Below are 26,763 nucleotides of genomic sequence, written 5' to 3' on the forward strand. Positions count from 1 at the left end.
TGGAAAGATACATATCAAAATGGCGACAGTGACTGTACTCTTTTTGGTAGGATTTTTGGGTTGCTTTTAACAATTGGTTATTTTTATTATCGAGGGGAAAAGGAATGGAACTTCATGATATTGTGAAGACTTTGGTCCTCTCTGCTTATGACCAAAGTAGAGGCAAGGTCCTCTACTTCTTCACCTTTCTAAAAACCATCTAGCTTCAGGATCTCCACTGGGCAGCCCCAAATCCTCTATGGGTAAGTATTCTCTCTCTCTCTCTCTCTCTCCTACACTAGACCCATGTTTATTTCTCAACTTCCCACCTTGCTTGTTGATTTCTCACCTTCCCACCTTGCTTGTTGCTCAGTACCTATGTACTGAGTTCCTCTTTGTTCATTCTTTTCCAGCTCTCTAAAGCAAATTCATTTTGATCTAATTACCATCAGCAATTGAGGAAACAATTATGAACATAGTGTCCATTGGTCTGTGGAGGCTGGAAGAAGAGTTCAACCCAAGGCAATCAGCAGAGCTAAGACAGGAAGAGGCACCTACACCATTCCAGAGCACAGGTGGGCCTTTCTTGGTGCCACACTCTTGGAGGGAAGCAAGTCCCCGGCTGAATGTGATAATGGCCTCAAAAGCATTGTTGACAGAACACAATCTTCAAACAACCAAATGTCCCCAGATTCTAAAAAAGCAGTTCTCTGCACGTGGCCTGTAGGCCCCTAAGCGCAAGCCTACCCTAGCACAGGTCCCCTGAAGACCAGCCCCGCACCTGAGGTCTCAGAGCATCACTAGGGGTGCAGCCCCATCCCACAGAGCCAGGCAGTCAGGAAAACATGTCTACCTAATCACCTCTTAGCTCCAGGCAATCACCGTTCAAGGTCAGTTCAGAGGACTGCCTTCGCTTCCCCAAACAATGTGCAGTCTAAAATGACACAAATATCTATAATTAAGGAGAAACATGAGGTAAATTTTGGGGCTGATTGGCTTTCCAATAATGGCTTACCTATTCTCCTCAGGGCAAAACTTCTCTACCCGGTTTAATAAGGTATAATTACGTGTCACCACTGGACCAGAAGGGCTGGACTCTTCTCCGCAATGCCCCCTTTTTGATGCCAGATGCCTCCTCATTCCGAGTAACAGAAATGTCAATTCCTTAATCGTACAAGTGAATACAGGAGAAGGAAAACAATCCAGTTTCCTTCTATTCGCTTGTACTTAAGAAAAGTTATTCATCTTTCTTTAGAGTCATATGATTGCAGTCCATTTGTAACTTCAATCTAGTTGACTCCCTTTTAAAAAAATTCAGCATTTGTCCCTTGCCGATCCAGCAGGAATAAAAGACATGCCATACACAGCTCCCCTAATGAGCAGGGCTGCTCTCTTGCCTGTGTGCGAGCATTTCACTTCAGAGATCTCAAACCTCGGGGGGTGCCAACCGTAAGACCATTGGAAACCACTATCAATGTGAATTTTTAGTTAAGACTCCACTAAAAAATACACATTAACTCATCTGCCAAATGCATTTTAAAACATGTTATATTTTAAAACCTCATTTCATGCAAATTGCATAAAAAGGAATATTGAAGCCTTTCAAAGATAGTCTGATGATTAAAGATGACAGTTCTCAAAGATGAAAGGTTCTCTTCCTTCACACACTAATAATACATATGTTTAAGAGCACCAAACAAAAGCCTTCCCTGGAGCCAATGTTCGACTGTGCCAAATCTGCTCCAACCTCTACCCTTGGGTCAAGGGCACTGTAGCCAGGTGTCTTATTCCTTTGTAATGGAGGAGCATCTCTCTAGTCCATGGTCACAGACAGCACCCGTACTCCCAACAAAGCATTCTGTCATCAGCCCTGCCCTGCCCCTCCCCAGGCATCCAGATCAGGCCAGGGGTTTTCAGGGGTCTCTGTCACAACAGATGTACCTACAGCTGGTGCAGCTGCCACAGGACGAGGACCTCCAGACCCAGATGTCCACCGGGCCACACTGCATCCTCTAACTCCTGTGGGACTGGCTGCCCAGCTGGCAGCAAGGCTCACGTCTGTACTCCTTCCACCCCAATCTGCATTCTCTTAGCCTCTCTTTGTTTCCGTGTTACCATCTATAAAGTAGTGGTAACGACAGTATCTCTCTCCGCCTGTGGCCTTGGTGATGAAGAAGCTGGCACATGCCAGGCCTGGCTGAGAGCAAGTGCTCAGTGTGTGTTATAACAGGTGGCCTCTAGAGCCAGAGCCCGCCCCAAACCCCGAGCAGCATGTCTGTGACATTGCCCACCTGCCCAGCTCTCACAGGCCCCAGCCACTCAAGGGCTGGGCCCACCCCGGTACATGCGGCAACCGCCTACATCCTCTCTCCCGAAGAGACAGAGTCAATACAACTGGCCTCTTCTAAGGCCAAGAATGGCCACTGCCCAGAATCCCCCACTGCTGTGCCCACCTACGTGACAGGTCACCCAGAGTCTTGGTTCTGGCCTGAACTGTATTAGTTCACAACCTTGGGAGCTTCCTGGGGTAAAATCTAAAACTGGCCCCTACACACAGAGGGCATGGAGAGACAGAAGAAAGAGGCAGGCCACTCCAGATTGGTAGGTGGCCAGTGTAATAAGCAGAGGAACTTCTATACAAGGCTGGGCTGGGGTGGCTGCAAGAACTCCACACCTGCCTACCAAATCTTAAAAGTTTATACAGAGGCCTTAACTAGGTTCAGTCACATATTCAGTCCAGAGGGTCTCGATGACACCCTATTCTCAAGTCTATGTCCCAGAAACAGCTCCTAGTGGGGAATGGTAGGCCAATTGTACATTCTAAGGACAGGGGAAGGGGTGAAGAGCTCTGACTGCCTAGGTTCAGCTTGCGGGTCAACCAGCAATCACATCCTCTCCAAGACCTCCTCCAACAACCTACCCCAGAATTGTCACACTTTTGGCTAATGACAACAATAACAGTAATCATTAATACTTCATAGTGTTTACACATTAAGCCATGTTACCTATACAAAATCATGTGATCCTGAGAACAATCCTACGAGGGAGATACTATTATTCTTCCTATTTCACTGATAAGGAAACTGAGTCACAAACAAGGTAAGCAATTCACCAAATGCTCTCTAGCCAAAGAGAAGCAGGAATTCAAACCCTGTAACAGTAGGGTTGGGCTCCAGGGTCTTTGCTCTTAACCACCATGCTCCCCTGGAGGCAGGGGGAGCACAGCCCTCAGCAAGGAAAAGCCCCCTGGCCCTACCACACTCAGACTCACTGTCCTGCCCCACACCAGCTCCCCCACTGCACAATTCCACCTGCTCAGGGAAAGATGTGGGGACCCCAGGCTCCAAGCTAAGTGAATAAACAAGCCTTGTGTGAAAGTGCCTCTGCTTGTTAACCTGCCCCCAGCCACAGAAGAAAAATAAACAGGGCATATGTTCCTGAAACTGCAAATGCCATCTGAGAGGGCCTTCAAGTCAAGGCCCTGCAACCTCTTAACAGGCAGATTTTTATCTGCTCACGATCAGTATGCAAATTTCACATGCCTTACCTCACAGAGGACGCCTCTTCTATGCTTCCCTCATCTTGTGTATGCAATTTACACACAAACAAACTGGGTGAAAGATACATTCTCCCCAGGGTGTACCTAATACTGTCATTTTACCAACCAGAGTTTGCCCTTCCAGTCGGTTTCCACAATGGGGCTCTGCTGCCCCCTGGTGGCACAGCCTCATTCTCTAGCTCTCGCTGACCTGACCACCTAAGAACCATGACTGTCAGTCAGTATTATCATTTTAGGTGACATTTATTCATTCACTCACACAAACGTTGCTTACAAGGTCTTCCAGTTGGCTTTCCTCCTCCCACTCTTGGGAGTGCAGCCCCTTCCTTCTTGGCTCCCCTGAAAGAACTCTTTCACTACTAGCTTTAGCTTCCTGGTTAACTGCTCCCCTTTGAGACACATTTCTCTCAGAGAAGGTAAGTGCCCCATAAGACCTTCTGTAACTGCAGAAACCTCTTGGCTGCTTTCACTTGTCCTGCAGCTTACTAAACATTTTGCCATTTCTACACCAACTTTCCTATGCATCTTCCCAGATCGTACAGAAATGTTTTAATTTGCCTTCTGAGTTTCCTGGTTTTAGCAAGTGCTACCATCTTGAAAGGAATGAAAAAAGAGGGGTAAGACAGAGATGCAACCAGAGTCCCTACAGGACGAAACCTGGAGGGCCTGAACCCACACTGCACTTGGTCACCCCCACCCTCTGGCCCCCAACTCTACTGAGGAACTTAGGACAGTTCAACCCCTCAACCACCAGCAGGCATCAGAATCACCTGAAGGCCCATTAAATCCCATTGCTGGGCCCCACCCCCAGAATGTCTGAATCAGATCTGAGGCGGGGCCCAAGAATCCGCATTTCTAACAAGTTCCCAGGTGTTCCTCCTGCTGCTAATCCAAAGACCACACTTTGGGAACCACGGAGCTAGAAGATCAGCTGCCATCACTAACCACCTATCTTTCACACAATCATTTTAAACATAATTTCCAAACACAATCTTCAAATACTTCATGACAGAAGAATGATCCTATGTAACCCAAACTGAGGTATGAGAAACCGTATGCCAAACATGTATCTGCCTGGAATATCCATTTCACTTGAAGACTTATGGAGAAAAAAATGTTAAATAATTTAACTGGCAATTTTAAAACTGTACATTATTGTTATAATGCAGAAGTACACATTTGAGTACAAGAATAACTTCGGGGGATTTTTTAAGACAGAATACAAGATTTTTAAGAACGCTGCTATTTTTCCAGGGGGCATCAGACATGCTCGCCTTTGGAAATATGCAACACTGCTGCTGGCCCTGCACTTTGAGCCCATTTCCAGGCATGTGTATGTGTACATGTGTGTGTGTGCATGTGCTATGTTTTATGTGTACATGAGTTGTACTGTGTGTGCATGTACATGTGGACATATGTATTAATATTCTCACCTCCATCAAGACTGTTTTGGTGACAGGAGGTAGGAATGTCCCTTGAGAAACACAGGCTTTAGGTATTATCAATTACTAAACTTTTATTAACTTCATGAACATGTTCCATGAGGCTAGCTATAGAAGGAGAACAAAATTTCTAAGTAGGAGGGAAAGTGAGGTGGGAATGACATAGGTAGCTTGATGGGAGCTTCAGATAAAGCTGTAGGGAAGCTGGGTCCTGGACAAAAACAGGCACTTGGACCCAAAACACACTGTTACCTTGAAACTCTCTTTACCTGCACTCTGTTGGCTCATCTAGGTCCCCCTGAACAATTCCCAGGCGATGGCAGTTACTCCATAAGCAGTTTGTGACAATAAAGGAGAACGTGATATTTTCCAACCAACAGCATAGATAGTATCTCTTTCTACTTTTCCAAGTACCACCACCAGAATCCACTTTTGTCTTTCCCTGGGACTTTCTGGCAGTGGATACCCACCCCTAAGTTCCTTTCTGTGCCCAGTTACTAATCCTGGTTGCCAGCACCCACTGAAGAGTCAGGGTGGGGGGTTCCTAGAGCCAACATGCCCCAGAGACAGGCTGATCTGTATTTCAAATACTTATTTCTCCTAAGTATTTCATTTGTTACCTAAGAAGTCACAACAGAAACGCGTCTTAAATTTGTGGGCACCCCAGAATGAAAAGCCTCAGGAGTCTCATGGATGGCCATGGCCAACAAGGACGGAGTACCAATCCAGTCCCCCCACGGGCTCTACCTGGGTGATGAACTCTGGGAAGCTGAGGATGGGCCCGTTGTGGAAGACGGGGTAATAGAAGACGTAGGCCACCAGCCAGGGAAAGGAGTAGAAGCTGTTCTCAGTCTCCTGCCAGCAGAACTCGAGGCTGAAGCTGGTGTAGTACAGGCAACGCACGGTCAGCGTGAACTGCAGCAAGTAGTACTCGTTCTCCGTCTGGTACCACCCTCTCTGCAAAGTCACAAGAAGAGGACAACTCTGGAGTGTCAAGGAGGGATGCCATCCGGTCCCCTGGGAAGGAGACCGCTTCCACAGAGAGAGCAGCTGTACCATACAGGGGGTTTCTCCACCACTGGGCAGCAGGTAAATCTCAGTGGGAATGGAAACCAGGAGTTAATGAGCAGTGGGCGGAAGAGCGTCTCTAACACCGCTCATCTACTTAGCGTTAGGCCTCGTGTGCGGTGATGAGAGTTTGCCCAGATATGCATCAGATTCATCCAGTGGGGGACATGGAGATGAGCTACAGCCAGTGGATACTTGGACAGTTCTTCCAACAATACTGAAGGCAAAGAGAGGCTTATAAATGTCACGTGGGATTCCTGTCTTCAACATATTTTTCCTTTTGCTCTTCTGTTAATTTGGCTCCACATGTAGTTGAGAACTATTTGCCAAATAAGCTTTAGAAACACAGTCAAGAAAAATAGTCCTTGCCCTCGAGGCGTCTAAATTCCCACACAGCAGATAGGCATGTAAGTATATAATTACAATGCAGCACGAGAGAAGACATAACAAGCATGTACGTACTAAAAGATGTATGAAATAAAAGACAAGAAGCAAATGCAGTAGAATCTTAACAGTACTAGGTGGAGTAAAATTTGGATCATTTTATAATCTTTATGTTTTTATATTTGCCATTATATATATTGCCTTTTTATTTTTATTTTTTTTTTTTTATTATTTATTTTTGGGACAGAGAGAGACAGAGCATGAACAGGGGAGGGGCAGAGAGAGAGGGAGACACAGAGTCGGAAACAGGCTCCAGGCTCCGAGCCATCAGCCCAGAGCCTGACGCGGGGCTCGAACTCACGGACCGCGAGATCGTGACCTGGCTGAAGTCGGACGCTTAACCGACTGCGCCACCCAGGCGCCCCTATATTGCCTTTTTAATGAGAAGAACAAGTTATGGGAATACAGACAAGATATAACAGGGGACAAAGAAAGGAATAGTTAATGCGATCCATGAGAGGACTTTTACAACTTTACACAGAAAAACTAACCAGTGAAGAGTTTCTATTGCACGTCTGAGCCTTCAGCAGCCACTGAGAAAGACCAGAAGAACTGCAAGTGCAAAACCATGGAAACCCAGGGCTCCTGAGTGGCTCGGTGGGTTAAGCATCCGACTTTGGCTCAGGTCATGATCGGCTCAGGTTCATGGGTTTGAGCCCCGCCTCAGGCTCTGTGCTGACAGCTCAGAGCCTGGAGCCTGCTTCCGATTCTGTGTCTCCCTCTCTCTCTGCCCCTCCCCTGCTCGTTCTCTGTGTCTCTCTCTCAAAAATAAACATTAAAAAAAATTGTTTTTAATAAAAAAGCATGGAAACCCAAAGCAAGTAGCTTCTGCTCATTTCTTTCCCTTGGGCAGTATTTTTCAAACCTCTAGTCTGCATAATGAATGTTTAGTCACTACCAACATCCATAACTGATGCTAACTATTGCCACACAAATGATAATTATGATTGGAGTCTGTTTTGTACATTTGCCAGGTCCCCAAAAAGTTAGGTGTGAATTATTTTTATTGCAGATCTATTTTTAAACCCATGTACTTAAATGATCACCTAGTTAATCATTGTGGGAAGTCTCTTTTGTTAAGATGGAGACACTACCCCCTACTTTCTCTCACAAGTCCAGATTTTGACATATGTGCTTAAAGTGTTCGCCCCAATCTGTTGGTGAGAAAAATTAAAATAGCGTAACAGGAAATGCCACTGAATTTTCAAAATGCTACAGTTTTTACAAAATCACTCAACATATATCATGTTATCAGAGGCTCAGAGAAACTCCACGTGGAAGATAGAGCACGTACTACTTCCATTTTCAAAATGATGAAATTGAGACTCAGGTTAAATGACTGCCTCCAGTTTCAAGAGTAGGAAACACAGCTATTAGAAGAGACACGGAACCAAGTCATCCACTGGCTCATCTTTCCTGCAACTGTGCCGACCCACAGTGCGTAAGTGCTATCACCTAAGCCAATGGATGAATGATCATGTGAACAAGAGTAAGGATGCCACGATACCACAAGACTTTCAGTGCCGCAACGACTAAAGAAAGAATATCAAAACTTCCCAAGGTTTTCTGTGCAAGGAAAATACCTTCCTTATCTGTTGCAGGGGCTATCATGGGTACTGCATGAGATGAGGCATGTGGAAGTTCCCCATAAATTGTAGAGCACTCTACAGATGATTTTTTTGTTAAATGCATAGAAGACTATTGCTTTCTTTTCCTGTTGTTCCTTACCCTCTGTTCCTATGACATCTGGCATCATCCATGCCTACCCACACTGGGAAAAGAGGTAGAAGGTCAGCCCTGGGCAACCTTAGAGGGCTAAGACAGGGTCAGACACAAAAGACAAGATTCCAGAAGGCAACACACCAGGATTCACATGCATCAACCCCATATGGTCACTAGGGGGACCCCGACCATGATTCTTCAATTGACTCTTGGCTGAAAACAAAGGCATCTACCCAATGGGAGCACTTCTAAAGGGGCCTTCTCCTTCTCAAGGGTAAAACAGAGACACTTACCTTAACTTCCTCCACATCTTGCAGCCTCAGTGTGGTGAGCAGGAAGAGAGAACAGAGCCATGACAGGAGCTGCGACTGGAACTGGGCCACGCAGAAGGAGATGAGGGTGTGGAGAAAAATTATGGCCGTGCCTTGGGCCCCCAGAACACACCAGGAGGCCCACATTCCGTAAGCCCCCAGGATCCAGGGTCTGTGCTGCAGACAGGGAGGGACACAGTGAGAGACACACAGAGGGAGAGGGCAGAGAGGAAAAGAGAAAAGAGTGAGTGAATGGGTATTGCTATTAAAGTTTCTACATAGATGCCTAATGCTTACTGATCCATTAACCAAACTATTCTCACTGCCCTGGGGATTTAGTGAAACCCAAACAGGTTTCAGAAGGACCTTCCACATTAGCCCTAGAGTGACGGCTGCCTACCCTAGAACTCCACCAGATCCACCCAGAAGGAGCCACTTTCCTGCCTTCAGCCAAAGCCACCCAGACCACTGGATCCTACAAGAAGATATTGAGCCGACTTTTCAAAAGACACTATGGAAGCCAGAAGCCTGTTGGGAAAACCACCAACCCGGAACCCTGCGTACGCCATCCTGCAAACATGAAGGTAAAAGAAAGTATTTGTACACATTTCTCAGGTGTTTCATTGAGACAGTTGAGCCAACCAAACCACAAACGGCTTTCTAAGGTCCAAACCAGATTTCTACATTGAAATATCTCAGTGTATTTTTACTAACGTATTGTTTACTGTTTACAGAAAAAGTATATCTTACCTGCTTTATACAATATTGAGGCCTTTGTATAGTCAATCTGATTAGCATGTTCATTCGCATTTTAGGAGAATCAGAATGTCGTTCTATCCAATTATAAAGTTTTATAATTACTGACAGTAAATAACTAAATGAATATGCCTTTGCTTTTATGACATATTCTTGGTCATATCTGGCTGATGAATCCTTACTTAAAACCACAATACTGTTTTAACATTGTTAGAGAGGCAACATATTATAGGGGTTTAATTACTCAAGCTTTGAAGTCCAACTGCCCAAATAAATCCTGGTATCCCCATTAACTACCTGTGTGACCCCAGGCAAGTGACTTCATCTCTCCATGCCTCAGTTTTTTCATATGTACCATTAGGATAAGGGCATGTACTTCATGAGGATTAACTTAATGCATGTAAAACGCTTTCCACAGTGTCTGCATACATAGTAAGAACATGACCAATACTAGTTGTCTAGTCCTAGAGGGGAATACAACGGGGTCTTTCTGGTGTACATTTAAAAATATGGTTTCCAGGAATACACCACATTGAAAAGTTGGGAATGCTTGAAATAGGTCTCTTTGTGAAAACAAGAGGAATTCTTTAAAACAAAGACGGATGTGGACCACAAACTGTAAATCTCATCCTTACACGCTAACTCTTCCAAAATATTGCCAAAGTACCATCCCTTCCCAAACCTATGCTCCAGCCCAAGAGAGAACATTTTGAATGAGCAACTAGGTCAGCCACTTTTAAGTTCCAAGAAAATCAGAGAAAACTGCAGTTCAGTTTTACTATTTTTCCATCCTACTGCCCACAGAAAACAGCTACATAAATTTGCTTCAGATTTTCCCCCAAATACTCACCTTTGGGCAGAGTCCATTTATAAGAAACAAGGTCGCCAAAGACCACTTTAGGAAGTAGTTTTAACAAATGAGAAAAAAAAAAGGTTTTTCCAACATAATCCACAGCCTTTACTACCAGGAATCCTTTTCCACGCACACATGGCAACATACATACACACAGCTACACTTTTATTAAGCGTTATTTGATCCATTTGGAAGAAGCCTGTTTGTTTGGCTTTCATTTGGGAACTTAACCAAAGACTAAGGGGCTTCAATTTGGAAAGAGCTGAAGGAGATTCTCTGGTGAATTTAACTGTGCCCACCAAAGCTACCGTACAGGCCCACATGTTTGTCCCCAATTCTCATCCCCCACTGTCTTCCTCTTGCCATCTAGGACAGGCAGAGCACATTTAATACCATTCTAAGGAGCACATTCTAAGGAAGCACGTTGCCTTCATGTTCTCCACTAGCCCTCATATTATCTACTCATTCTCCCCAGTGGGTCGAGGCATCCATGGCAGACAGGTGATGTAAAGAAAAAGATAAAAATAATACCTACTTTTTTCAAACTTATATAAATTAGGGGGTGCCTGGGTGGCTCAGTAAGTTGGGCATCCAACTCTTTTTTTAATTTTTTTTTAATGTTTATTCTTATTTTTGAGAAAGAGAGAGACAGACAGACAGAGAGACAGAACACAATCAGGACAGGGGCAGAGAGAGAGGGAAACACAGAATCTGGAGCAGGCTCCAGGCTCTGGGCTGTCAGAACAGAGCCCGACACAGGGCTCAAACTCACAAACTGTGAGATCATGACCTGGGCTGAAGTCGGACACTTAACCAACTGAGCCACCCAGGCACCCCAGTTAAGGATCCAACTCTTGATTTTGGCTCAGGTCATGATCCCAGGGTTGTGGCAGCTGGAGAGGGGCTAGAAATGGAAGAGTGACCCTGCCCACCCATACAAGCTGCATCTGGATGGCCTGAGGAAGGGGTCTTTTCCCAAGTGCTTCAAAGACCATTTTCATATGCAAAGGCCTAGGGAGGCCTGTTTCACCGATATCTACTCCAAAAGTGCTTCTGTATTTATCAAACTTTTGTCTACCTCTTTAGTGAAAATGCTTAAGTATCAGGTATTAAGCTTCTGACACCACATATGCTGGGAACTACTTAACTTTTCAAAAATCAAAAATAAAATGGGTTATGTTTTATTCAAAAACAAGACTTCTCATTCCTCGCCGGAAGGACTTTAAGACTTTTTCCCCCAAGCTTTCGGGGCAACCTGGGCAGATACACAGTTTTGATCACACACATAATCTATGTCAAGCTCAAGTTTTAAAAAATCCACCTAAGAGTCAACAAAATCCCAGTTTGTTTAAATTAAGTGATGATTATGACTGGAAATTATGGGCCACTTGAGAAGAAGGCACAAAGAATCATTTTGATCAAGTACACAAAACATGAGCTTAATTTAAGACTGGGCTGTGATGTTTCTAATTTAGAAATTTAAATTCTAATTCTATACAATGCTTTTGAGATTTTTGAGATAGTTGTAGATTCACCTGCAGTTATAAGAAATAATACAAAGAGATCCCCCCTCCTACACTTCACCCAGTTTTTCCCAATGGTAATATTTTGCAAAACCATAGCATATCCAACGAGGATATTGACATTGCTACAATCCACCAAATTTATCCAGGTTTCCCAGTTTTGCTTGTACTCCTTTGTATGTGTGTGTGTTTAGTTCCATATAATTTTATCACAGGTATAGGTTCAGTCTCCACCACAGTAAAGATATGTAACATCTTATCTTTACAGATGGAGGTAAATAGTTCTATCACCGTAAGGATCTCTTGTGTTGCCCTTTTGCAACTACCTCCTTCCCACTCCCTTTATCCCACATCCTTAACCCCTGGAAACCACCACCATCTTCCCCATTTCTAAAATTTTACTTGAAGAATTGTATGCAGCCTTTGGGATTGGCTTTTTTCACTCAGTGTAATTCCCTGGAGACTCATCCAAGTTGCTGAGGGTATTTAAAGTTTGCTCCTTTTTACTGCTGTGTAGTATTCCATGTTATGGATGTCTCACCACTTATTTAACCATTCACCTGTAAAAGAACATCTGGGTTTCCAGTTTTTTGTTATTCTGAACAAAAGTGATATAAACATATGTGTACAGTTTTTTGTGTAAAAATAAGGTTTTTTATTTCTCTGGGATAAATGCCCAAGAGTGCATTGTTTGGGTTGCACGGTAGTTGCACGTTTAGTTCTAGAAGAATCTGCTAAACAGCATTTCCACCAGGAAGGTATGAGTGCTCCAGTTTATTCCCGTCCTCACCAGCATCTGGCTCTGTCACTATGTTTCATCTGAGCCAGTCTGCCAAGTGTGCAGTGGTATCTCACTGTGGCTTTAATTTGCATTCACAAATCTCTTTCAAAAAGCATCAAAGTGTGAGCAACCTGAAGCTCGAGAGTAAGACAGGCTGGGCAGACTTTGTTGAGGCATAGGACTTTCCTGACCCCCTTTACTCGCCTTATTCCAGGCTCTTCAGTTTCTAACAGAAGATGAAAAGGCAGGTGAGGGAAGAGAAGAAACTTTTAAAAGTCTAGCAAACAATCAGAAAGAAACTACATTTCTGTGACAGTTGACAAAATGGCAAACTGAGAATGCAGTAGCCTTCCTCATGGGACACAGTGCTTCCCGCCCCAGACTGAAGTAGGTCGGCCACCTGCCCTCTGCTCCCACTGCTCCCTGTGTCTATGCTGAACTCTTCCTCAAGACGGCCCATTACGGACTCTCTGCTTGATAGTCCCCCTTCACAGGCTAATATCCTGCCTTGTTCAAATTACAGTAATATAAGCCCAGAATCTAACATGGTGCCTAGCATATAGCAAGCACTCCATAAATGCAGGATAAATGAATGAATGGTGGAACAGTTGGGTGGGTACATGGGCAGATATGGTCGATGGATATGCTTCCCCAAGTCTTTGGATTTAACCTAGTAGTTATGACAAACAAGTAACAAGAAGTTAGCACCAAAATTTGGGGCTGTTTAGTCCACTAACATGAAAATCTGCTGTTTTCCAAGGTCCCTACTTATACCACTTAACCCCTTATAAACAAAGGCTGTTTTGCCAGGGCAGATGGAACGGAGGGAGTCACCTGACATCTCCCTGCCTACTGCCTGTTTTCCATCACAGGGGTCTCTTACAACTCTACTTGTGCTGGGGGAAATCTCAAATAGTTTACAACCGATAGGGCACAGGCACCAAGCTATGAAAGCAGACATCTGTGATAGAATCTGTTGCCCATCACCCCACCCACTGGTGTTCAGAGAGACTAACCCTAAACCGGTGTGTTTCCAAGGCTGAAATCACCACCCCTGAGGAAAAACTATGCACTCGCCCTCCTTTTCTTCAAATCTTCTTCACTGGGAGTCAAGACCCAGCCACAAGAAGAGCTGGCTGGCAATGCCCCCTCTTACAACATCCTTACTTTTCTCCCACTTCAGCTTGTTCTGTGCTGCAGGCACCGAATGATAAAAGGATGTGCCTGCGTGGTTCCCTCATTAGCTTACCTCCATCGGGAAGAGCAAAAGGGTAAAGCCTTGGTGAGGACAACTGTTGGCAACTATACCAGATTTTGCTGTCTATGAATTCTTTTTGTACATCTGCCCAGAAACCACTCAGTGGGGGCAATTGTTTGAAAAATAAGTAAAGTCAATCAATAATCCTTATGTATGCCATAATTTATTACATACTACATCATCAATTGCAGCTGCTACTAAAAAATATAGTTATATATTTTGGGGAGGGATATATATACACGTGTATATTTATGTGTGTATATATACATACATACACACACACACACACACACACACACACACACACACACACACACACCTATCCCCAAACAAAGAGGGAAAACCCAAAACCATCCCAGAGTCCAAACAACCACATTCTAGCTGCTTCTCCTGGGAGCAAAGGCCAGTGGGCCCAAACAAAGCCAATTCCATCCCTCCTTAGATACGCACTGATGGAGGAAGAAGAGTCTGGTTAGCACAAGAGATTCCTATTAGGTGTGTGGTTTCAATAAGATGCTGGCAGAGAACACTGTTGACCGCAGCCTTCCAGAGGTTAGTTTCCTCACTTCAGCCAACACCACGGAACCACGCTTTTCAGTCCTGTGGCTGATGAGCTCAGCTGGTCAGGGCCCGGTGCTAATGATGTGGGTTCTGCCAGTCAGAGGTACAGTGAAAACGTCGCTCTGTGGTTAGCAACAGCAGCCACCCTCAGCCCCCACACCAGGCCAGCCTTCTCAAAAGGTTCACACAGGGATATTTTTAGCTCTGAGGGCAGAGAACACAATGTCTCAGGTGGTAGCAAGGCCACAGGGGTGTTCAGGAAAGGAGGCAACTGTCTGACCCACCCAACACACAATCCAGTCATAACAAACCCACAGCCAAAGCTCAGAGCCATTACTCAGCCTCCCCTCCCAGGGTACCGGCCCTTGGTCCAGTCTCGCCAAAACCCAGAGAGAAAGCCCTGCCCAGAGAAAAGGCATTTAACCTTGTCCAAGGAGCTCAGTGGAAAGTTTTAGGACTTGTCCTGGAGAAGAGAAGGGAAGAGAAGAGAAGGGAAGAGAAGGGAAGAGAAGAGAAAAAAAGAAATCACACTGTTGAACCTCATCTGCCTCTCTCTGGGAGGAGCTGGGCCACCAAAGGAAGAGATGAGATGAGATAGTAGTTGGAGATGGGAAGCATCCTTGAGGGCTTAGGGGTTGGTCCAGGGAGAACTGCAGACATACTAACATGCCATCTGTGCAGGTGCTGTCTGTCCGTAGCTCATGGCGCCTCTGGAAATGGGGGAATAAAGACAAGTATAGCCCAAATCTTCCACCGTAAGTCCCCAAAACATCGACCATCTGGAACACTTGGTCCAGGTGGTGAAAGCACGAAGCTAATGGGGCCAAAGCTGTGGTTCATGCTTACACATCAGGGCCAAGCAGACTCAGACAAAGAGAGCGCTGTGCCCCAGCCACAAGCAGAACCCTGCCCACTGGCTGTGGCACAAAGTAAGCCTGTGGTTGAGAGGAGGGGATGGGAGAGACACACACACAGATGACTCAGTGCACACTTGGCAAGGAACACTGCCTCCTGACTTTGCATATGATGTGCTCTGCGGATGTAAAGTCCACCTGTCCCCCTGGGCCTGGTAATGAAATGCCAGAAGCCAAAAGAAGCAAACCCTTCCACTTCCTTCAAACTGCAGCTCATGAGCACCTCCTGGGAGGCCTTCCCTCACACCTCCAGGCACAGGTGCCCACTCCTCCTCCCAGGATCCCAACCCACCAGTACATCAGGTCCACAATCAAGATCAGTGTTTGGTCCCCTCTTGTTCTCACCCAACTTCCCAGGGGGAAGGGCTGTGGCTCTCAATCCTTTCCCCCAACAACCCAAGCTTGAAAGAGGGTCAGAGAAAGACGTCCATGGGCAGAGTATAGGTATGGCTGAATAGGCAGCCTCTGCCCTCAGGGGCTTTAGAATCTCAAGACAGTTGCTTCCTCCCTTGAACACCCTAGAGGTGACTGCTCCCGGGAGCACACACACAGACCAGTCACAGCACACAGCAAATACCAGCAGACCACAGCAGCAGCCACCACGTACTTGGCTTTTATCTTATACAAGCATAACCTTGAAAAACATCAGACCCTCACCACCACCCCAAGAAGCAAGCAGCACCATCCCTATTGCACAAATGAGAAACAGGCTCAAAGTTATCGACTAACTCACTTAAGACTGTGTGGCTTGAAAGCAGCAAAGCTGGGATTCACCCAAGTCCTTCCCACAACTACTCTGAAAACTACCTAAGATAAAAAGAGTCTCAACTCAAAGTAACAAGCAAATTAAACGGAAGAACATCTATATCCTAACCTAGGTAGATTTCTGACGGTGGTCCATGCAAATGGGATCTAAAAATGGAGGGAGTTTGGAAAGAGGGAGGAGCATCCAGTCAAGAGCATTCCTAAAGTTAATCTACATCTCAAATTCTCCGAGGGGCTAGATCTCCTGGGGGGGGGGGGGGGGGAGTTGGTTCTTGAAGACAAGAAAACATCACTCTTTAGGCACAAAGCACAGGCATGCATATAGTACAAAAAATGGACAGTATATCTGTGGTATTAAAATTTCACAGTAAGAAAGTCACAATTGGGAAAAGTTTTATGTAAAAAAACTCTGGAGGAGCAGGGATAGTGACAATGAAAAAAAGCTACAGAAAACACTGATCTGTAGAAAGCAAACAAGAAATAGCAAGAATAAGAGTGAGAGGCAAAGGAGACCAATCCGACATGGCCACGTCAGTCTCCGTGCATGTCAAAGAGTCACAGGGAGGGCAGGAGATGAAACACTCAGTGTGCCCAAGGCACCCTCAGCTCTCCTTCTGCCCCACTTCACTCTTCCACATGTCCAGTTACAGTACATCAAAAATCAAACACAGAAAAAGGAACGTTTATAAGATTTGTAAGGTATAAAGAATAATGAAATAGCACCGGCATACCCACCACCAGCTTAAGATAAGACCAGGCTACATCAGTGCTTTAGAGGGTCCTGGGCATATGTCAATTATACCTCAATTAAAACAAGCCATAAACTGTCAAAGGGGAAAAAAGGGGTGGGCCTGCATTCCCCCCAATTCTATCCACTTCCCACCCCAACCAGACATAACCACTATCCTGAATTTTAACAGTAATCTCATCTTTGTAAGCATATATGTGAATGTATCATTTAGTTTTGCACAATTCTGAGCTTTATAAACATGGGATCTTATCTGATGGATTCCTCTGCAACTAGCCTTCTTACTAGCTCAATGTTGTGATCCAAAAATTCATCCATGTTGACAATTCTAGCTATGATTCAGTCCTTTCCATGGAATACGTTCACTACAAGTCCTCCATTTCCCCATAACGGACACCTGGATTCCTTCTGGTTCTTCATTACAAACATCAATCACTGCAATGAATGTCCTGACTTGCCCCCTGACTGGCAAAAAGAGTTTCTCCAGAGACTGTGTCAGAATTAGCACTAGTAGCCTTGGGCTATGCATCTCTTTGAAGTAATATATTACAAAGAAGCTGTACCAATGCATATGCACAACCTTTCTGTATGAGTTCAGGTAGCTGTTATTTGATACAATCAGGATTTTTGTTTTGTCTTTGCTACACTGGAAAGTAGGAAATGATACAGTTTTAAGATGTATTTGTTTGATTACTAAAAAAAGTTGAACAGGTGTTCTAAGTTTACTGGTCATTTATGCTTCCTCTTCTGCAAATTCCTTTTCACATTTGTGCCATTTTTTTCTATTGGGTGATTTGTCTTTTTCTTAGGAAATTTCTTTATATATTCCAAATACTAGTCCTCTGTCAGGTTGCAAACAACTCTATTAGTGACTTGCCTTTTCACTTTCTTCGTTGTGTCTTTGGCTACATCCAAAGATGTACACTAATTATACACTGATGATTACACATAATTATACATTGAGAAGTTCTTATTTTAATGTAGTTAAACTTATCAATCGTTTTCCTTTACAATTTTGTATTTTTTGGGTCTTGTTTAAGAAATCTTTCTCAACCCTAATAACAACAGATAGTCTAGATCACACTTTGTAAAAGTTATATGCTTTTTTCTTTTTAAATCCTTAATCTACCTTGAAAAGGATTATGTGTCGTATGAGTTCTTTTTAATATAGCTAAACAATTAGGTCAGCACTGCTTACTGAACAGTTCATCTTTTTTAATAATCTTTTTTTAAATTTTTTTAAACATTTATTTACTTTTGAGAGACAGAGCACAAGTGGGGGAAGGGTAGAGAGATAGGGAGACACAGAATCCAAAGCAGGCTCCAGATTCTGGGCTGTCAGCACAGAGCCCTACACGGGGCTCAAACCCACAAACCGTGAGATCATGACCTGAGCTGAAGTCAGACGCTTAACCAGCTGACCCACCCAGGCACCCCTGAACAGTTCATCTTTTCCATATAGATATGAAATGCCAATTCTGTCATAAATCAAGTTTCCATCTATGCATAGGTATTTTCTAAACTCTATTCTGTTCCATTGGTCTATTTGTCTATCCTGGTACCAATACAACAATGTCCTAATTATTATATCTTTGTAAGTCATAATTTCTGGTAAGGCATATCCTTTGATTTTGGTACCAATCTTATACTATCTTCATTAAATATACATTTCCTCCTTTTCTCTTTTCTGAAAAAGCCTGGTTAAGATTTAAGTCATTTGTGTCTGGATGTTTGGCAGAATTGGTTTATTACTAGTGTTTTTTTAAATTTTTTTAAATTTTTTTTAATTTATTTTTGACAGAGAGAGACAGAGCATGAGCAGGGGAGGGGCAGAGAGAGAGGGAGACACAGAATCTGAAGCAGGCTCCAGGCTCTGACCTATCAGCACAGAGCCCGACGCGGGGCTCAAACTCACAGACTGTGAGATCATGACCTGAGCCAAAGTTGGACGCTTAACCGACCGAGCCACCCAGACGCCCCGATTACTAGTATTTTCTTAAATAGATTTGACTAGTGATTAAATTTCTTTTCATGGTTTTAGTGACTATTTGGTCTATTTCTCATGAGTCAGTTTTGGTAAGTTATATTTCCAGCAATTTGTCTGCTTTGCCAAAGTTTTGAAGATTTTTGGTGTAAAGGTGTGCAAAATATATATCCTCTTACTATATTTTTTCATCAGCTTTTCCATACTTAATATCGGTTATTTGTGCACTTTCTTTTTCCTTGACCAATCTTACCATTAATTTCTACTTTTATTTTTGTTGTTTTCTTCCTTCCTTTTTTCTGTTCTTTAACTTCTTAAACTGTGTGTACTTTGCTCATTATTTTTCAGCCTTTCTTAATAGGAATGTGTAGGATTATGGTTTCCAATTAAATACCATGCTAGCCACACCCTACAAGTTTTGATACATGTTAACATTTTTCATTTATTTCTACTTTCTAACTTATAGTATGATGATCTCTTTTTGACCTACATGTTATTTAAAAGTATGTTTTCTTTAATTTCTAAATGAGTTAGAGTTTTTAGGTCATCTCGTGTTACCGGTTTCCAAACTTAATTGCACTGGGATTAAAGAGAGTAACCTATATAGAACAGATACTTTGACATTTTGTTGAAAATACTTTGAAATGTGTTGAAATGTATGGTCTATATGTCATTAAATTTTATAAATATTCTGTGAATTCTCCAGTTGTTAGATATAATTTACATATATTTCTTATATCAAACTCATTAATTATATTTTCCTTGTTTTTCTAAATGATATATTAGTCATGAAATTATGTTAAAACCTCTCCCTATAATAAATTTTTTTAAGGTTTTTTTTTTGGGGGGGGGGGGGGGGGAGGACAGCAAGACCCAAGCAAGGCTCTGTGATGTCATCAAGGAGCCCGACATGAACTGAGGAACCATGAGATCATGAACTGAGCCAAAATCAAGAGTTGGACACTTAACTGACTGAGCCACCCAAGTGCCCCATAAACTTTTCCATCTTTATGGTACTGATCAACTTTTGCTTTACATCTCTCAAAGCAGACAAAATTAGAATTGTAACACCCTCCTAATGGAATTAACTCTGTATCATTAAATAATCCTCTGTCACTAATAATGCTCTTTGCTGGTTATTAATAAAACCACACCAGTATATGGGTGGACAGGGGAGTCTTAGGTTTGCTTGGAATGTCTTTTCCCATCCGTTTACCTACCAAACTTTCCATGTCCTTCCATTTTAAGTACATCTTGCTAAGAAGCACATCTCAGGACTCTATTAATTTTCCCTTACTTCTGTTTTTCTTTTTTAAGTGTATTTATTTTGAGAGGGAGGGAGGAAGGGAGAGAGAGAGAGAACACAAGCAGGGTAGGGACAGAGAGAAGGAGAGACAGAATCCCAAGCAGGCTCCGAGCCATCAGCACAGAACTGGATGCAGGGCTCGAACTCACAAACTGTGAGATCATGACCTGAACAGAGATCAAGACCTGGACGCTTAACCAACTGAGCCATTATTTGTTTTTCTTTTATCCAGTCTGACAACCTTTTTCTGGGGGGTATGGGTGGGGACTGGGTCCATTTATATTGATTGTGACTACTGATCTATTTATCTGCCATTTCTTTTGTGCTTTCTCTTTGTCCTGTTTTCTCCATGTTTCACCTTTACTTTTTAATGACATTTATGACAAATGAAGCTCCTCATTTTTAAGGGGGTTAAAAAAAATAATAATGCTCTCTTACCACCCCTACCTTACACAAAATGACGAATTAAAATCCTGCCGTGAAAAGCTTTCCTAAAGTTATAAACCTAATCAGTGAGAAAGCCAAAGACCCGACACATCGTCATCTCGTACTCTTCTGCTGCACTGCAGTTCACCCACAACCATGGCAGCAGTAGCAAGAGTGGACACATCTCACAGATCCTCCTTGACATCCTTCGTCTTTCCCTCACACAAGTAACAGTGACAGGTAGTAAGCTATTCATTTCACAGATGGGAAAACTGAGACCTGGGGCAATAAGTCATCTGTCTGTGGGCAGAGAAATTTTAGTTAGACACAAAAATGTTAAATCTCTAGAAAACTTGAAGTCTTAAAAAAAAAAAAAAAAAAAAAAAAAAAAGACCAAACAGAAATTTGTGGAAGAAAAGAAACCTATTAATGAGGGCTTAGGTACCTAAAATTGCTACTAGCTTAGGGACACCCAAAAAATTATTATTTACTATTGGGTCTGCTCAGAAAGCTCTATGAAACGTTTTAATGTATGAAGATCTGGCAGCATATAACAGTGAAGTTTTTGCCATTTTAGAAGATGGGAACCACTTGGGTACAAAAAAATAATCAGTATCACATTTAAAACAAAGTTAACATGTCGTTGGAATTTCCTATCTTCCAGGATGAGACACGATCCTGAAAAGCACCGATTTTCAAGAAAGAGCTAAAAAACAGCCCACGTCTGGTACACGTTTCTAACCACACGACACCCTGTTTTCCTTAGCCTCACACTGTGGTCTGTCGTGCCCAGAGGCTCCTGCTTCTTCGGTCTCTTCACCTCCATGAACCTCTAAGAATCAAACGTTTCCTGTGGGCTGACTTCCAAGTCAGTTTTTGGTCGGGTCATCTTCACTATGTAATTTCCAAGCACAGACTCATTTTTTTTTCACTTGGGGAATCTACAGAGTCAAGAAGCGTGTATCAGAAGACGCTGGACAAAAGCCTGGCCCCTCAGCGACAGAAAGATCCTCCAGGCAGCGTCTGAGATCCCTTGGGAGCTAAACCCATCAAGAGGCTTTCAATCCTCCCTTCTGTGAAAGCACTTCTCAAACATCCCCTTTGAAGTAGCCCTTGTTCTCCACTCCAAGCCAGGGCAAGAATAAAAAAAATACTACTGAATTCTGATCTACAACAGCTACCGTGGCATAAATTATTCGACATTGAAATGATTCCCATTTAGTGATATCATTCACTACTTTCTCCTGAACTTATACATTGTCCTCAACAATCGGTGTTTTTTCAATACGATCATTTGATCGGGTATGATCTTAGTTTTATTCTAAAACCTTCATATTCAATGGTTTTAAAAATAACCTGGAGGAAGCAAATGCAGGATAAGAATGTATGAGATCTTTACCATAAATGTCTTATTGATCATTAGCAATTCTTTCTCATCTTTTCCAGGCTCCCAAGGCCAATATCCACATCTCCTGATTCCCAGTTCAGGACTCTTTCCTCTCAAAAGGCAAAGAAACAGGCATAAGAGGAAATGCTGCACATAATCATACCTTCCTTGCAAGCACGCCGGCCACCTGAGACACAGCCATGTGGCCCAGCAGAAACCGCACCAGCTGCTGTTTTCCCCATTCCATCCAGAAGCTCCACTCAAAGTCATTTGGGTCCTAAAGAGAGCAAAACAGGAGATTATCTGAGGGATTTTGGTACATCTTAGGCAGAACAGAAACTCCAGTTAATAAAACAACCGGAAAGAAGGACAACGAGAGTCCAAACTCCAAATGATATGCGCGCATTCCCAGCCCCAGCGCTGCCACAACACCACCAGCTTGTACCCTTCCCTCCAGCTTGGCTGGTCTCACTGCCCTTCTCCGAATCAGTGTCTTTTCAGAGCTGATCCCCCAGGACCCTCTGTGGAACAAAAACCATTATTATTCCCATTTCATAAAAGATGAAACAGAGGCTTAAAGAATTCAATTCATGTACCCGGTGTCACATAGATAATATCAGTTCATTGCTTGCACTATCTCAGGTTAGCCACGCAAACGAGAGAAATGCAAATTGGCTGCTAATAAAATTGCTTAAGGTCAATCGTGTTAAGTCTTGCTGTCAATTTGGGCAGGAGAATGAAATTAACCAATTCTCCATAGGATAAGGATGAAAGAATGAAAGATATACTTCACTTCCCTTCAGGAAGCTCTGTGTCCATTAACACCCTGTGTGTAGGTGTCCATTATCACCCCATGTCTAGACATGCACCAGGAACAGTATCCATGCAGCTCCCTGGCAGAAGCAGGTGAAAACTTCTGGGTAAGACTAGACGTGTGAATAGCTGGGGACTAACATCCAAAAACCTTGGTTTGGACTTGGGAGCCCTAGGGAGATCATGGCAGCTGATTCAAATATGGAGGGAACAAACAGTGATTGGCCACTCTAAAATGGGCAATGCACGCTTGGCCAATGAGCATCTCAATGATGAAGTGGGGATTTGAGATCCTCAGGATTTTCTAGCCCAGCTGTGTGGGTGGGGAAGGAATCCCGAGTGACTATTGATATGGAACAACTCACCAGTCTCTGCAAATGGAACTTTAATTGGATTTAGAGGAAAATACATGATTTTTTTTTATACCTAAGGATTGAAGAGTAATTTCACACCAGTTACACATTTAAAAACTCTTTTTCCAGAAGGTAAAGCATAGATAAAATTTATCTTGATTCATATCAGACTATGAATACAGAGGTAGCAAACCTCGTAGCCAAGGTTATAAGCTTGTTCTGGTTTAGATCCCAGATCTACCCATATACTGTCTGTGATGACTCTGAGTGAGATACTTTATACCTTTCTGACCTATCTGCTCATGTGATAACAGTACTGATCTTCCAGGGGTTTGTGAAGTTTAAATGAGAACATATGCATACCGAAAGTTTAAAACAGTACCTGGCACGCTGCACTCAATAAAAACTGCTCCTTGCCACCAACTGTTAGTCCCATGTACTTCTCATCCTATGTTAACCAGCAAGACTGTATCATGCTTTACAATGTGCCACTTGTTTTAAAAAAAAAAAAAAAGTTTTTCCATTTTCCAAATGAATACAGTATTGTACATCATCAAATAAAACATGTTCCTCACATTCAAGATCGTGATCCATAGACAACCTGCTCATAGAGCCCCCATCCCCATAAAAATTATGGGTCTCATCCAATTCTTTCCATTCAGAGATGATGACAGGGTCCAAGATGTGCACGTGCCACATGGCCAGGCAGCAGCAGAGCAGAGAACTCAAACCTTTACCTTGGCTCTCAATCCCTGATCCAAAGCTCGTTTCCTCATCTCAAAAATTTCAGATGAGTCAATTAAATGAATGAATGCAAACAAGCTCAAAGGTCACGTGATGATGCCATGCTGGGAAAGTGCCGCTTTTGTAACAAGGATACAGGCAAAGAGACACTAAAAGTCGAGGTTGAATTTTTTTAATTCCCCCCTCAAAAATATTCCAATATCCTACCTTTTTTTATTATAAAGAGTGTTCTTAAACACTAAGAATAACACTTTAAATTCAGAACCCCAGGCTTACCAATGCTTCAAAGCCTCTCCAACTTTAACTTTCTAGGGGAAAAATGATATCTCATAAAATGTAAGAAACCAAAAAGACCTTGCTGTTCCAACGGAAGGCCCAGGCCTACTGAAAACCCTGTGCTAGTAAAACCCCATCAACAAAAGTTAGGGTCTTTCATCATTAATTCCTTTGCAGAAAATATCCATTTAAAGGAAATAAAAACATTTCTCTCATGTCTATCCTTCTCCATTTAACATATTTACCTAAAGGAAATCATGTCTATCCTAAGGAAATAATCGGACAGAAAGTTGAGCCAATGAATGGAACAAGATGGCCAATAACTAGTGGTTGATGATTTGGGTAAGAAAAATGTTGACTCACCTGCTTTTATAAGCAAAAACTTTACAGATACTGAGTTCAATCACACGTTTCAAGGCAAATGTTAAAGCCTCAAATTAAGAACAATTTTTTCATATTCTGTTCCTTCCTCCACTTCCTTTCTTGACCCTGCAGTTCTTAGTCAATTAAAACACTCTTCTTCAGGTCTCTAAGTGAGCCAGACATAAACAAGGGATCAGTTCAAGTCAGACAGAACCAGGAAGGCTCCTCCACAGAGAAAGGGGAGACTAAACTCCAAGGAACGGTAATCTACATCCAATCTTCTAGATCCGTGCTTCCCAAGCTTCAGTGTGCACACAAATCATCTACACATCCTACTAACATGCAGATTCTGGCCCAGCATCTCACCTCTGGGATGGGGCCTGGGATTCTCTATTTCTAACAAGCTCCCAGGTGATGATATCTGCTGGCCCAGGGACCACATTTTGAGCAGCAAAGATCTACATCACTTATTATGCCTCCTTCCACCTGAATGGTCGTCACCCCAGAGGACCCTTAACAGTGCACCCCACCCCATAGAATTCCCAGGCAGGTACACACTAAAGCTAATATTTGCCAACAGAACAGCCATCATCCTGCTCACTGTCGGAAACTCTGAGCACCTTAATTCAACATGTTTTAAACTAAGTAAGTTAACATGCACAGTTACTCATTCTGATACTTTCAATCTGCAACCAGGCAAAACCGAGAAACCTAAAAGCACATGACAGTTCTAGGCATCTCTTAAATAGTGACTCCAACTTCCTGGTGAAACAGTCTTTCCTATTCTTCACAAAAGAAAGGGCCTGGGCCTGGTATTCTTAATTGCTTCTTTCCCCAGCCAGAGAGCAGAGTCCTATGCTAGGCCCTGTGGGAAAACCTGTGTATTCCTCACCCTTGGGGAACTCACATCACCAACACCGACACCCCGCAATCAAGACACTGAAAATCCACTGTAAAACAAGAGAGGTCACAGTGATGTAATTCAAACACATACACTTGTATAAGACAGACCTTTCCTTCTCATGTAAATCACTACCATTCTGGGTATGTGTTTTCTAACAACCTCACAACAACCCTTCAAGTTTTTTGAATAGACAAATTATTTGCCCATAACGAGTAGAGGGGTGAGCTGGATTTCAAACACAGACCTGTTACCAAAGAGGAAGTCCTTTTCCAAGATGTTCCTACTTGTGCTGACTCTACCTGGACTTCCCTAATCCACCCAGACAGACACACACACACGCGCGCGCGCACACATACATGCACCCTACTAACCAAACTGCCTCCGAGAGGTACCTCCTTAATACCACCATAACCACAAAGATGTTGGCTCAAGTGTGAGGTCTTCTTCCCTCTTCCGGGTGGACTTCATTGTGTCCCTGTCATTCACATCTGAATTCCAGCACCTTTATTATAACATAACTTATTGGAGCACTTTTTATTATAGTCAATTCATGTATTTTCTCTCTAGGGAGAAAAATGGTAAGTTCTTGAAAGTAACCTTGACTTAACCAAATTTGCATCAGGTATGCCCAACATTTGGCAAGCCTTAAAAATGATGGGGGACGGGTGCCTGGGTGGCTCAGTCGGTTGAGCGTCTGACTTCGGCTCAGGTCATGATCTCACAGCTTGTGAGTTCGAGCCCCGCATCAGGCTCTGTGCTGACAGCTGGGAGCCTGGAGCCTGCTTCAGATTCTATGTCTCCCTCTCTCTCTCTGCCCCTACCCCTCTCACGCTCTGTCTCTGTATCTGTCTCTCTCTCTCAAAGATAAATAAACGTTAAAAAAAATTTATTTTTAATGGTGGGGGAGTAAAATCAGCCTAAGTTCTTTTTTTTTTTTAATTTGTTTAATGTTTGTATTTATTTTTGAGACAGAGAGAGACAGAGCATGAGCAGGGGAGGGGCAGAGAGAGAGGGAGACACAGAATCCAAAGCAGGCTCCAGGCTCCAAGCTGTCAGCACAGAGCCCGACGCGGGGCTCGAACTCACGGACCGTGAGATCATGACCTGAGCTGAAGTCGGACGCTTAACTGACTGAGCCACCCAGGCATCCCTAAAATCAGCCTATGTTCATTTCTACTCCTGCACAAACCTGGGTAAGTCACTAGGCTCTCTGGATCTGAGCCTTCTACGTCTAAAACGAAAGGCTAAATTAGCATGATGTCTAAGATGCCCTTAAGAGAGTAAAAAAAAAAAAAAAAAAGTAGGGGTGCCTGGGTGGCTCAGTACATTAAGCAGCCAACTTTGGATCAGGTCATGACCTCATGGCTCGTGAGTTTAAGCCCCACATGGGGCTCTGTGCTGACAGCTCAGAGCCTGGAGCCCATTTCAGGTTCTGTGTCTCCCCCTCTCTCTGCCCCTCTCCCACTCTCATTCTGTCTCTCTCAAAAATAAACATTAAAATTAAAAAAAAAAAAAAAGCTACT

The 26,763-nt window shown here is 43.3% G+C and overlaps 1 protein-coding gene across 1 annotated transcript in view; it reads right to left on the reverse strand.

The window, feature by feature from the left end:
• Positions 1-26,763, reverse strand: part of HHAT (hedgehog acyltransferase) — a 314,228-nt gene that overhangs the window by 239,525 nt on the left and 47,940 nt on the right. Inside the window, exons 4-6 of the mRNA XM_049634210.1 lie at positions 21,951-22,064; positions 8,508-8,702; positions 5,728-5,937 (exon numbers count right to left, since the gene is read on the reverse strand). Coding sequence (XP_049490167.1) covers positions 5,728-5,937; positions 8,508-8,702; positions 21,951-22,064 — 519 coding nt within the window. The remainder of the gene's footprint in view (positions 1-5,727; positions 5,938-8,507; positions 8,703-21,950; positions 22,065-26,763) is intronic.

The sequence above is a fragment of the Panthera uncia genome, chromosome F1 (genome assembly GCF_023721935.1).
Source record: "Panthera uncia isolate 11264 chromosome F1, Puncia_PCG_1.0, whole genome shotgun sequence".
Lineage (NCBI taxonomy): Eukaryota > Metazoa > Chordata > Mammalia > Carnivora > Felidae > Panthera > Panthera uncia.